The sequence below is a fragment of the Phodopus roborovskii genome, unplaced genomic scaffold, assembly GCF_943737965.1.
Source record: "Phodopus roborovskii unplaced genomic scaffold, PHOROB, whole genome shotgun sequence".
Classification (NCBI taxonomy): Eukaryota; Metazoa; Chordata; class Mammalia; order Rodentia; family Cricetidae; genus Phodopus; species Phodopus roborovskii.
Window position 1 is genome coordinate 32,347,055 of NW_026126517.1, and position 14,360 is coordinate 32,361,414.

The window sequence follows — 14,360 nt, forward strand, 5'->3', positions numbered from 1 at the left end:
TTTCTTGTAGACAAGAAATAATTAGGTCTTAGTTTTGCATCTATTTTGACAATCTCTTAATTGGTACATTTAGATCACTGACTTTCTAAGTGATTACTGACAATCTTGGATTGACTGGTATCTAAATTATTTATAGCCTCTTATTATTTTTATTTTTTACACTGTTTCTGTTTTTTTTAACTGAGCCTTTTATATAACTTAATTGTATCTCTTTCCTTATCTTACTTTCAACCTTTTTTTTGGCAGTGACTGTGGTGGAGTTTGCAATTGCCATCTACTCTAATTCCACTGTCAGATAACACTGTACCACTTCAGGTAATACATACATTGTAATATATCTCATCATCCTATTCCTGCTGTTCCCTGGTAGTATTTGTCACTTACTTTACCTATCCATGAGCAAGTATGAATGCTTACACACATATAAGTAATTGACCACATTGCTGTTTATTCTGACTACACAATTATTTGTTAAAACAAGAAAAGCACATTTTATTTACCTTCATGTTGATTCTCTTCTTTATACTCTTTTGACCTCTATCAGTTCCTCCTTTCTTAAAAATACTTTTATATTATTTCTTTTTTTTAATTTAATTAACATTATTTTCATTTATTTTACATTCTGGCCACAGTTTCCCCTCCCTCTCTCTTTAGCATTTCTTACAAGGTAGATCTGTAACAAATTCCTTAATTTTATTTATTGTTTTTTTTGGGGAGGTTGAGAATTTTCTATTTCCCCTTTACTTCCAAAGGATAATTCCATGGGTATAGAATTCTAGGTTGCTTTGGTTTTTCTCAACACTTGAGGCCTTTTATCCCATTATTATCTTACATGGTTTCAGAAGGAAAGTCCAATGTATTTCTTATCTTTGCTATAGTATGACTTTTTTTTTTTCCCTCCACTTTGGTTTCTTCCAGGATTTTTACCTTCATCTTTGACTTGTTATAGCTTGCATATTATAGACACATTTGATGTTTTCTGAACTTCTGGATCTCTGGGTGTGATGTGAATTTGGGGAACTTCTCAGGCTTTTCTGTATCAACCATTCCTGTTCTTTCCCTCACCCCCACATTATAACCATTATTCCTCAATTGTACTCTTTACTTTTTATCATGTTACTTGTATTTTTTAGAGTTGTCCTCTAGTTACTGGATATTATACTGTTGTTTTCTAGCTCTTTCTTCTCTGTGCTTTTTAAGCTTTAACCATATCTGTGGCATATCCTCAAGTTCAGAGAGTCTTTCCTCAGTCCTTCCAGTTTTCTATGTTTCTAAGATACAGTCATTTCTGCTCTCATGAATTTTTTTTTAATCTTTATCATTTTTTCAAGTTCTCAGAAAAGTATATCTATTTAGTATGTTTATTTATATATATATGTAAATATATATATAAATGTGTGTGTATGTGTGTATGTATGTATATATATATGTATATATATAAGTCATACAGGAATCAGAACATGTGAGGAAGTTGAAGAAAAGCTAGTAGGAGGTCTGCAGAAGACTCTGAAGTTGGCATTTCAGTACTTTAAAAATCAAAACTAGATAAATTCCCAAGGTTTGGCAAATGTAAAACTGCCGCATACTCTTGGAAAATTACTAGGAAACACTCCTTTAATGAGATGTTTCAGCATTTATTGGAGGCCTGAGAAAACCACTGCAGAAAGAATGGAATATGGTCAAAACTGGAAATCATGTTAAGCAAAATAAGTCAGATGCTGTAAAGCAAATATTTTATGCTTTCTCTCATGCAGAATCTAGATTAAAAAAACAGACATGGAAGTCAAAAGGGAACTATATGGAAAGAGGAGGAGGAAAAAGAAGGAAGAAAAGAAACAAGTAATCCTAGGACATATGACCAAATGATGTGATGTACATCAATAGAAATGCCACAACCAAATGTTATTTTGTATAATTGATAAATGATAATAAAGCTGAGTCAATAAATAAACAAAAGAAAAACCGAAAACCATAGAAAGCAAAATAACCTGAAGCCTTGGAGGACTTATATATAAATGAAGTGACGAAAAACATTTCCAGCATAAAAAGAACATCATTCTACAAAGGGAGATGCCTTTACCTGCAGCATGCAGTTGATCTGCCAGATCATACAGCAGCTTAAAGTTCTCCCCACTCTTCAAGCCCCGACCTCGTTGAAAAAGAAAAACAAAATTAGGTATATACAAGTTGCACTTCCTAAAATGTTTGCCATTTTATATGCCCAACTGAATGCACGTATTACAAACTGTCACATTAAAAATAGTACCTCCTCTACAAAGCCTTTTCTAACATCTATGAAGCATTCAGCATTGCAGTTAATTAACTACATAAAGAACACTGTAATGTTTGCTGTTTCTCCACTATAATGGAAACACTTTAAGTCCAGGATGCAGGATCCACAGTTCTCTAGGTCTCTGCTCTATCTGTAGTATCAGCAAACTTACAAGTAAATATTCCCTGCATGGCTGAATGGAAGTTCTTCCTAGATTTCAAACTCCTTAAAAGCAAACATAGTCTACTTTTTTGTTTTTATTGCTCCAGGAAATGGAAATGCATCAAGCCCATCAGAGAAAAGATATGGACTAATATTTCCTGAATATATAAACCAATAAACAAGACAAACATCTTTGCAAAATATTAAATTGCTCTCTCTGAATACCACTTGAGCAATAGATGGCTGTTGGGAACATTAACTATTTTGTTTAATGTTTAATTTGGAAAGATTTTAAAAATCTCATCAATCCTTACCTTCTCAAAAGTTCAGTCAACACATTATAAAGAAGCATAATACACAAAAAGAGATAAGTCTTATGCCACATTCAGGCCCTGACATTACTGTAAAGGCTTCCTAAGTGTCATCCACAGAGACCTACATAACCCTGAAATGGGGTTTATAGACAACTTCAAGACTCCAACCACCTTCCCCACTATTCAGAAGCAATCAAATGTCACAGAAAAACACAGAAGTCTATCAAACAAAAACACTACGTGGCAGAGGTGTAGAATGAGATTTATGTCCCATTCCCTAGATGCCATCAACAGATGTGTGACAAGAAGCCCAAATTCTGTATTATTGTCATAATTTCTATTCTTGTTCAATTATGATGAATACTTGCAACTTACCAACTTCTGACATTTGTAAAGAAAAATTAAGTGGCTGTAGAGATGGCTCAGTAGTAAAGAGCACTGGCTGCTCTTCCAGAGGACCCAGGTTCAATTCCCAGCACCCACATGGCAACTCACAACTCTCTGTAATTCCAGTTCCAGGGGATCTGACACCCATGGCAAAACATCAATAGACATAAAATAAAAATAATTTTTTTTAAAAAACTCATAATTAAAAAAAAATAGAAAACCTATGTTCTAGACTACAGACTCAGCTCAGCAGTATAGAGCTTGCCTACCACATGCAAGACCCTGAGTTCCTCCCCAGCACCACCAAAAACTACATAAAAGACTGTGTTTTTTAAATGAAGTCTGTAGTGTACAGCTTATGTAATCGTTTAAATTACTACTGCACTTACCACCAGATACCACTACTTTGGCACCAGTCAGTTCTGGTCGATCACTTTTAGTCAATTTCTGGTCAAGCCATTCTGATATTCCCACTGGTGAAGAACTTGGTGCTGCAAACATTGATAAATTAAATTTAAAAAATGATAATGACTTCAAGTTATATAGTGCTAATTATTTTTAAAACCTACACACAAAAATCCAATCCTAGGAAATTTAAGTTCACAAATTTTCATGTTCCTAATTTCATTTTCTTTAATTATGAAGGTTTAGAAGGACAAGATTATTTTGGGAAGTCACTTACTACTCTTAAATTCATCTGTAAAAACAAGAATAGCTAGGTGGAGGCAAACACCTTTAATCCCAGCACTTGGGAGGCAGAGGCAGGCAGATCTGAGTTTGAGGCCAGCCTGGTCTACAGAACTAGTTTCAGGATAGTCAGAGCTGTTACAGAGAGAAGCCTTATCTCAAAAACAAGCAAACAAAACTTAGAATAAACCATTCTCTCTAGTGTTCAAATAACATGTCAGACATGTTTAAATGTGACCCCTATTATTACATTCTTCTATTATACTGAATCACTCAAATATCACAATAGTAAACAATAATGAAAGAAAAGTCCTAACACAAACATAACAGATTAATCTTAATTGAATTCTCTCTTACTCTTTTCAATTTACCAAAATTATTATCCTTGTACCAAAAGGAAGTGAAAGAGACATAAATTATAATTATTTACATAACCTTGGAATATGGATCAGCTAAATTTTTACTTTGTACTAGGAATTAAACCAGAGGTCATCTTTCATTCTAACATTACCCACAGACTGAAGAAATAAGAAATGCCAACTTATCAAAAGGCTCAAATGAATACTTACCCTTTTCTGAACCGGCACTACCTCCACTTGTTGCTGCAGCCTCAAAAGATGTTCCTCGAACAGAAAACACCTTCACTTTCTCATCACACTTCACTGTACATAACGCATTTCCTGAAACACAAATTCTATTATTAGCACAACAGTGGAGCACTTCACCAGGGACTATCTGTACAACTCTGAATGTTTTTAAACAAAAGAGGGACTGATATGCCTGGAATCAACAAACCAAAACAGGTGGGCAGAGTAGGAAGGCAAACCTCTGCAGAGAGTAGGAATAATGTTCCTTTCTCCCAAACCAACTCAGTAATCTAAAACTATGAGCTGCTACACCTTAATACATATGGAACTGCTATACATGCCAAAGAAAGATATGAAAACATAACAGTATAAAGAACAACTTCAGAAGAACCAAAACTTTAAAAGGATTAGAGATACTTCATGTAGACTAGCCACCACATTAGGAGTGACTGACACTATGGCCAAATACTTGCCCTTGAATATTACTGAAGATTTCAGATCTGATTTAAGAATCAATCAATTTCACTAAAACATACAACTTTAACCAGAACAATGGCAACAACAAAGATATTAACTCCTTCTCCAGCCCCACTAGAGATCAGTGCATTTAGAAATGATTAATCAACTAAAGAAATGAATTGTTTGATGCACAAAGAATTAGAAAGCAAAAGCTGAGAATACTAAAAAGATTTTGCCTTTCCAGGTATTACTTACAAAATACAGCTACCTAAATAAGAAGTCAACAATAATAATAGCAACAGACATGCTAATGTGGAAAAGGGAAATCTTACGGGTCCCATTCCTAGATAAAGAACTAGAGGCAACAAATGACTACTAAGAGAGGAAGATTTAGTTTCTCCCAGGGATAGGCCCTTTAATTGGTTATCCAATGCAATTGGCTAACCAATGCAAAGTAGCCAGCCCTGAAATCAGATACACTCAAGTCAATTAAACAGACTCAGCAGGTTGTATTTATATATTTATACATATGTATATAACAATAATAAAAATGTATCATAAATTTGAGAGTGATGGGGAATGACACTGGAGGAGTCGGAGGGGGGGAAGTGATTTAATTACATCTTAATTAATACACATATGAATGATGATAAAGTTAATTCTTATTAAACACTAAGGGGGAAAAAATCTAACTCCATAAACTCAAAGGCTGTGAGTTTAAAAGCACTGTATGCAGGATAAATCAGATAGAATGCCATGTCATGGTATAGTAGCAATTCTGAACTAAAGCATTTCTTAGAAACCTTTAAGATGGTTTATTTAATCATATGATTTGTTTTCAAATTCATTTTTAAAATTGCATACTCTAAAAGAATAGCATGATGACTAAATATCTTTTTTGGAACTTACCTGCATAGATAGTTCTCACAAATGTATCAGGCGACTTAATCTCAATGATATCAGAAACTGGGGCAACATCAAGTTTGGCTGCTACTCTGGGCAAAAGGTTCTAAAAGAAAAAGAAGTAGTGAACTACACAAATCCAAGCTGATTAATATAATGACCAACAATAGTATCTTCTAAACCCCTTTAAAGGGAGGTAGTCTTCTGCATAAGTCTTAATTCAAATTCAAGTATTTCACGCTTCACATGTTTTTGGACATGGGTCATCAAGACCAGCTTTTGAGGTAGTGTTTAAGACTAAGTACCTACCATTACTCTATGTTAAGAGTTGTAAAAGATTTATAGTAATAAGAAGCTGATTCAATTTGATAAATTATGAGATCTATTGCCCTAATAAATATCAAGTACAAAGTGTGACCATTACAGATCCCTAAATTTACACAAGAGAAAGAGAAACAATTAGAAGAGTAAAATACCAGAAAAGATTTTATATATTTATCATAAAATATGAAAGAAAAAACATTCAGCAGACATTTCAGCCTTTGTCAAGATCAAGCACAGCAGCTTGTGTGTCACACATAAAATGAGCAGCAGAAACAAGCACACATGCTCTTGTTGACACAGGCATATAACAGTTTAAAGTAAATGTAAGTACAATTTTGTTCTCAGTAGCCAGTCTCTTTAAGCAGGTCAAAATCTCCTTGAGTCTTAGTGACCACATCTCATAACGAGGGAAAAGAAACCTCCACACATCTAGTTAAAAGTCTACTGTGACTCTAGGGCTGTAAAGCAGAAGAGAGTCACTTGGTGCAGACTGGCTTCGATATTTTCTGGATTGAGGCTCTTTTAGCTAATGTAAGTGATTGTAAAAGGGAAGCACTGCTTTTTATCACACAAACAGACATGCTGACTTCTACAGAGCTCAGTCAGTGGCTTCCCTGGGTTCATGACACTGCTACTGGTAGCCATGCTTTCAAGATAACACAGCAAACCCTCATTATTTACAGTTACTTTATATGAAGTCAATGAGCAGAGGCAGGCAGATCTCTGTGAGTTCAAGGCCAGCCTGATCTACAAAGCTACACAGAAAAACGCTGTCTTGAAAAAAGAAATTTTTATAATGCCATATATTGACTATATATATCAAAAATGTTTAAAGTACACGCTTTAAACTTAATTATTTTAGTTCAAGAACTCTGTTCTAAAGATATGCCTGAAAAGGTATACAAAGATTTATGTTCAAGGGTGTTTTCCTTGCAGCAAGTGATTGAAAACAATCTGCTTCCAAACAGAGATGTGGTGATGTATTATTTATGATTTATTACACCTTGCCTGGGGATTCATAAAACAAAGCCAGCCACAAGCTATAGAGATCAGGTGGTGGTGGTATACACCTTTAATCCCAGGACTCAGGATTAACAGGTAGACAGATCTCTGTTAGTTCAAGGCCACACTGAGCTACATGAAACTGATCCAATCCTAAAGAGAAACAGCTCACACAAAGGTGATCTCAGTACTTGGGATCACATGTCTTTAATCCCAGGACTCGTAAGAGGTATTTAACACAGGAACAGGGTTCTCAGAGCTGGCACTGATTCTCTAGCTCACTGAGGAGATGCAACAGTGAGGATTGGTGAGAGCTGGTAGAGACAGGATTAGCCCTTTCAGCCCGAGTTAGAGGTTAGAGCTAGTGGCCAGCTGTTGAAGTTTGAACCCCAGTATCAGACATGGTTCTTTTATTTATTGTGTTACAGAGAGACAAATACATATTTTCAAGATACTATTAAAACTCCAAGTCACAAAACAATAAAAATGTTATGTACATGTATAACTTAAAGATCAATAAAAGAGGTCATTACTAAGGTACACTCTTGAAATAGGAAGAGTAAGTTAAAAATATGAAGGAGACTTACATCCTTGTTCTTTATACTATTACATTTTCCTGTACTGAGGACTGAACCTAGTGCCTTGTGCATGTTGAGTGAGTAGTCAAGGATTCTATCTACAAATCAGCCTCTTTTCCTTTTTTTTGGGGGGGGGTATGTGTATACATACATGCATGTGTGCATGTGTATGTGGTGTATACTTCTGTGTGCATACCAATAGAACCTTTCTCTATAGCTTTCCGCCTTACTATCTTGAGGCAAGGTCTCTCGCTGAACCAGAAACTGATTATTTGGGCTAGGCTGGTTGTCCAGCAAGCTCACAGTATTCTCCTGTAACTAGCCTCCAGTGTTGGAGTTAGAGACACAAGCAGCCATTCCCTCACATAGGTACTTGGGACTTGAACTCAGGCCCTCATTCTTGTAAAGCAAGTGCTCTAACTTGCTGAGCCATCTCCCTAACCTTCTCTCTTACTTTTTATTTTGTGGCAAAAGTCTTGCTATGCTTCCCAGGCAAGCACTGAACTTGCAATCCTACTGCCTCCACTGGCTAGGTAACTGAGATTATATAGATAGGTAAGCATGGCTGCTCTTCCAGAGGGCCCAGGTTCAATTCCCAGCACTCACATGGTAGTTCACAACTGCCTTAGTTACTTTTCTATTGCCATGACAAAACATATGGCCATGGTAACTTATTTTAAAAAGCATTTGATTTGGGATTCATGGTTCCAGAAGGTTGGAGTTCATGACTGTCACAGTGGCAGGGAACATGGCAACAAACTGGCCAGCATGGTGCTGGAGCAGGAAATGAGAGCTCACATTTCCTTCTGCAAGCACAAAGCAGAGAACACTAACTGGGAATAGTGTGGAACCCCAGTGACACACTTCCTTCATCAAAGTCACACCTCCTAATCCTTCCCAAATAGTTCCTCCAAATGAGGACCAAGTATTCAAATATATGAAGCATTCTTATTCAAACCTTAAGTGTCTAACTCCAGTCCTAAAGGATCTAGCACCCTCTTATGGCCTCTATTGACACTATACCCACATGGTACACAGACATACATGCAAGGAGAACATGCATATACATTTTTAAAAATGAAAACAAAATAGAGTAAAAGAAAAGAGAACCAATGGGAGATTGAACTCTTGGGGCCCCATGCATGTAGGCCAACACTACCTCTAAACTATGCCCCATCTCCTTTTCCTTCCCTCCATGTAGATCAACACTACTCATCTGTGACAGCTAATTGTCAACTTGACACAAGTAAGAGTCACTTGGGAAGGGACCTGCTTTGATGACATTTATTGATGTGAGAAGACCCAGTCCACTATGGGCAACACCCATTCCCTGGATTTGGGTCTTGAACTGTGTAAGAGAAGGGTTGAACACAAGTAAGCATACATTCATCCCTCCCTCTCTCTCTGCTCTTGACTGTGGATGTAATATGATCAGTTGTTTCAAATCCCTGCTACTGTGACTCCCTACCATGACAGACTGTACCCTAGAATTTTAAGTTGAATAAACCTTTTCTCAAAGTTACTTTTGTCAGGGTGTTTTATCACAGTGAACATGGCCAGATTATAGCTGTCTTTAAGGATATCCCTAACTATAACAAAGTCCTTCTCAACAGATTTTATTTTCTATTATGTCCATCAGACATCCAAGTAAATCATATGTACACACAGCAATACACACACACACACACACACACACACACACACACACACACACACACACACACACTTCAATTTAACAATAGTATTATCTGGGCCAAATGAGAAAACCTAGAAGTGACAAGTTTAATAACTTATGAGACAAAATTGAATGAACAGTTATCTCTGTGACATTTGTAAATGACTTTTTAACAGAAAATTGAATAAAATCTTGAAAGGATAAATGTATTCCTCTAGGTATGACCAAGTTAGGACTGGCTATCTAAACAAAGTCTATTATATTTCTGGCCCAGAGAAATGTATCCTGTTCAGTGAGGTCAGATTCCACTTCTCACCTTTCCAAAAGCAGATGCTCCAGCACAGATGTGTGTATAATTGAACTGCTTCTGAGTTTCCAAAATCAATGGTGTTAGTTCCTCTGAAAATGAAACACATTTGGTAAAACACATTTCATGCTATTTTCATAATCATATATTCAAACATAACAGACATTCTACATTTTCACTGAAACACTTCACCTGGAAGGAGGCCTTTGTAGGCATCATGCTGAGCCACCAGAACCTTTGCTACTCCAGCTACTTTACAGAGATCTTGTACCACCTGTGATAAAGGGAAGAGTTTCAGTGTTGATGGGGGTGGCTATAAGGTTTCAAACACCCATGCAAGGCCCAGTTTTCTCTCCCCCACCCATTCCCCTATCAAAGTCATCCACTCTCACAAATCCAAAGGGTAAAAAGAAAAGGAAGGGAGAGGAGAAGGAAGAAAGGGCTAAAATAAGATTTTCTCTGTGTCTAGTAAGGCAGCCAGTAAAACACTTTAGACCTATTAGAAGTGAAGGCAGAACTTAAGCATATTACTTGTCCAATGTCAACTGCACTTCATTTGGCAATAATTTCTCCTGAGACTAAGATTAATAACTCCAAGTAATAGAAAGAAATCTTCAATTACTGCCCACCATCAACATGGAGTTTCTATCTACACACATACTCTTACCTACAACAAAGTAAAGTGTTTTCTTGTTTAACTTCTCATTTTTCCTGTTTGGATGATTCCAAAAGGATTCTAAGAAAGCTTCTGACTACTCTGTGATTTTCTGTATACAGAAGGCAATTAGCATTCTCCCTTTAAAGTAACTTTAACACAAGTGGTTTTTGTTTATCAGTCCAATCTGCCATTACTATCATCCACTGCTAATCCACTGAGGAATGGCCACAAGGGCTGTGCCTTCTGACTTCCTTGCTCTCTCCCATGGATTACAAGGCTCAGCAACAGTGACTAAAAGGATGCAGTGAAGAATTCTGTTGGGCTGGGTGCTGGTCATCATTTACACTGTCTTACACAGAGATGCATCAGTGTTTAGCATATCCAGTTTCAAGGAACGTTCTAATTAAGAAACCCACTTAATTCCAAACATGCTACACAGCAGCTTGTATATAAAATGGAACAAAATTTCCCATTCAAACCATTTTTTACAATCAAAACTTCAGTGCTAGTCATAATAATCACCTTTTGTTTATGATTAATTGCTAAAGAAAACAATATAGCTAAAGAAAACAATATAAAACTAAAATCTGTCTGAAACCTGAACAAACAAGCAAAAAAAAAAAAAAAACAACAACAACAAAAAAAAAAACAAGGTGTCAATAATCATCTAAATCATCTAGAGGAACGTGATAAAGAAATCCACATAACCGGACACCTACTGAATTTAGTCTTTTAAATACAAAGTTCATGCAAGGATTTAGAAGTGGCCCTAGCATTCTGAACCTGCATTACCACATGCTCTATTTAGTAACATATATAATCTTCTAAAAAGAAACATTCTCTCTCTACAATTACACCTCCATAAGGGCCAAGCCCAAGTCAAACACTTGACAGCTACCTGACATGGTGGAGAACTGGCAGTTAATGCTTTGTGAGTCTTAACAGGCACTTGTCTACACAGCAGCCCAAGGGCACAGATCCTGAGAACCATATTATAGAATAAACTTTCCCAAGGGTTAGTTTCCAGAGCTGTTACTTAACAATCACAACAAAACCAACATTTACTATCAGCTGTAATTTGGGAAGAATGGGGCTTAGATTTGAATTCGTCTACCAGTTAATTAGTGCTCCTGATACTTTGTTTAAATCAACTTTTATGAATTAGAAGCAATTAACAAGTATATTCATCAATACAAAACGGACTGGCTATTAAACTGTAAGAGGACTCAGATACTGCCATTCTACTTGGTACCAGATGGTACAGAATGGTGCCAGCAGAACTAGATCAAGCATTCCACCTCATTTTGAAAGATAAAATGCTTCATGAGAAAACCTTTTGGTTTTTTCTACACAAGTAATGGTTGTGACACTGACCATTTAATGAGAATTAGAGCCCAGCTTGGGTTATGGTCTTTGGCATAATTCTCTGTTGCCATCTTTTGCTGTCTCTTGATGGAGATTATATTTGCTATGGCTGACCTTAAAAATCTCTCACCTTGTCACATTTGGTTCCAGCTACTAAGCAGGACACTTCACCTCCAAGATGTCCAGCAGCAGTGATGGCATTTAGAGTAATGGGTGCTAGAGAATCGTTTGCATGTTCAGCTATTACCAAAGTACTCTGAAATCGGAGCAATGAGGCCTAAAAGAAAAGGAGAGGAACATTATTGTAGTCTTTCAAAGTAACTTATGCAGGTAAGCCTTAAAGAAAACATTTTTTGTATGTAATGTTCAGTCAGTTTGGTAAATGTACTAATAAAGTACTTCCTCGATAGCATAAATTAAGCTATGTCTCCCTTTATAATATCAATACCTAACAAAAACCAAAGTGCAGGTTTGTTTCTGTGCTGGCTAGTCTTATACCAACTTGACACAAGAACTAGAATTTTCTGAAAGGAAAGAAACTTAATTGAGAAAATTCCTCCCTAAGATCTGGCTGTAAGGCATTTTCTTAATTAGTGATTGATGGAGGAGGGCCCAGCTTATTGTGGATGGTTCTATCCCTGGGCTGGTAGCCCTGGATTCTATAAGAAAGCAGGCTGAAGAAGACTGTAAGCACCCCTCCATGGCCTCTGCATTAGCTCCTGCCTCTGAGTTCCCATCCTTCCCTTGATGATGAGCAGCAATATAGCAGTGTAAGCCAAATAAACCCTTTCCTCCCCAACTTGCTTTATGGTTAAGGTGCTTTGTTGTAGCAACAGAACCCTTAAAAACAGTTTATTTCTTGCTCTTTTAGTTTTCAAGACAGGGTTTCTCTCTATAGCCCTGGCCATCCTGGAATTCTCTCTGTAGACCAAGCTAGCCTGGAATCCTGAGATTCCCCTGCCTCTGCCTCCTGAGTGCTGAGATGAATGGCATAGGCTACCGCCACCTGGCTCAAAATGCAAATTTCTTAACATTAAAAAAATTATATCAAAACAATTTTCCCATTCTGTCAAATAAATAATTGCTATAGACCTATATTTAAAATTGTTAAGCACAATATATTAGCTGTCAAGCTAGTGTTAGACAGATTCTATCACCAATTACATTCAGTTACATAACAGGCTTCTACTAAGATATCAGGGGTGGGAACCATTCAATATTAAAGTAACTGGGAAAAAAAGTAATTTTAAAAAATGACACAAAAGGTTGGAGATGGCTTACTGGATAAAGGTACCAGCCCAGGGATAGAACCATTCCCAATCGTCTGGGCCCTCCCCCATCAATAACTAAACATTTTCAGAAAGAAAGAGTAACTCAAGTTAAAGTCAGGAATTTTTATGCATATTTAAAGATTCATTTCTTGGGCTGGTGAAATCAATTAGCAGGGAAAGAACTAGTCACTGGAGTTCAATCCTTGCAACCCATGTAAAAGATAAAAGAGGCATCCCACTCCACAATGTCCTCTGATCTCGACACACACCTCTTCTGGGGTGGGGGCAGTGAAATGGTGCTTGCTGCACAACCCTGGCAACCTAAGTTCCATCCTTAGAGCCCACATAAGGTGGAAAGAGAGGACCAACTCCACAAAGTCACAAAGTCATCCTCTGACAATCGCATACATGCATGCCATGACAGACATGCTTCCCCTACTCATTTATCACCCATGCAAGCATGATTACAATTTTACTCTATAAACTGACCTCTAAAGAACCATATCAAACCTAATTCAGTCATTCTCAGCACTGTTCATCTGGACCCCAGAAAATAACTAGAATTACTAGTTTTCCAATAAGACAGCTAAAAAAAGGTAGACAGTTTAAATGTCTGCTCCCTGTACCTAACACTGTACCTTCCTTGTATGCATCTGGCAGAAGTTTATTGAGGAGTATTCTAGACTCCCCAAAATCAAGGAGTGGGACTGGGCAATGGGTTAAGCCAAACTGTACTATTGCCTAGAGGCAGCAAAGTACAGGGCAGCCCTAACACCAGTAGGGACCCTGAGATCTGGGAATTAAGAAAAGGGGCTGTAGCTTCTCCTTTTTAGACTGTGTTCTGGTATTCTAGGTGAGAACCTATCTCAAAATAAAAAGAGAGTGAGTATAAAGTTCAGTAGTAGAACACTTGCCTAACATCCCCAGTAACACAAATAATAGAAATACAAAAAAATTAAAGAAAACCATCATTTTATTATCATATAATAAACTTAATATAGTTTATTAAGACTTTGCAATACCCTTCTAGACTTTCTCCTGCCCCCAAAGGATTTTATGCTCCCCAAATAACCATTTACTCTTCCATGACTGATCCCATTTAATGTGCTTAGAAGCATATAGCTTCTCCAGGCTACCTGAATCAAACAGGCAGGGACTAGGCCCATCTTGCTTTCTGTTATGAACTCAGTATCTACTTCTGTTCCTGGTGGCCTCAATGAATGCTGATAGACTAAATAAAAAGGTTTCCCAGTGTATCTGAACCCTGAAATGCAGCAGTTCCTGGATGTCTGTGAGTTAATCACTGTATTAGTTACCATTTTTACTGCAGTGACCTGCTGAGAAGCAGGGTTTACTCTGGCTCTGGCTTAAGGCAGAGCTCACCACGGCCAGGGAAGATGGTAGAATTC

The 14,360-nt window shown here is 37.0% G+C and overlaps 1 protein-coding gene across 1 annotated transcript in view; it reads right to left on the minus strand.

Annotated features, from left to right (window-relative positions):
- Etfa (electron transfer flavoprotein subunit alpha) overlaps window positions 1-14,360 on the minus strand; it is a 52,220-nt gene that overhangs the window by 31,768 nt on the left and 6,092 nt on the right. The window contains exons 2-8 of the mRNA XM_051197511.1: window positions 11,811-11,957; window positions 9,850-9,931; window positions 9,667-9,749; window positions 5,778-5,877; window positions 4,392-4,502; window positions 3,525-3,626; window positions 2,081-2,149 (exon numbers count right to left, since the gene is read on the minus strand). Of these exons, the coding sequence (XP_051053468.1) occupies window positions 2,081-2,149; window positions 3,525-3,626; window positions 4,392-4,502; window positions 5,778-5,877; window positions 9,667-9,749; window positions 9,850-9,931; window positions 11,811-11,957 (694 nt within the window). The remainder of the gene's footprint in view (window positions 1-2,080; window positions 2,150-3,524; window positions 3,627-4,391; window positions 4,503-5,777; window positions 5,878-9,666; window positions 9,750-9,849; window positions 9,932-11,810; window positions 11,958-14,360) is intronic.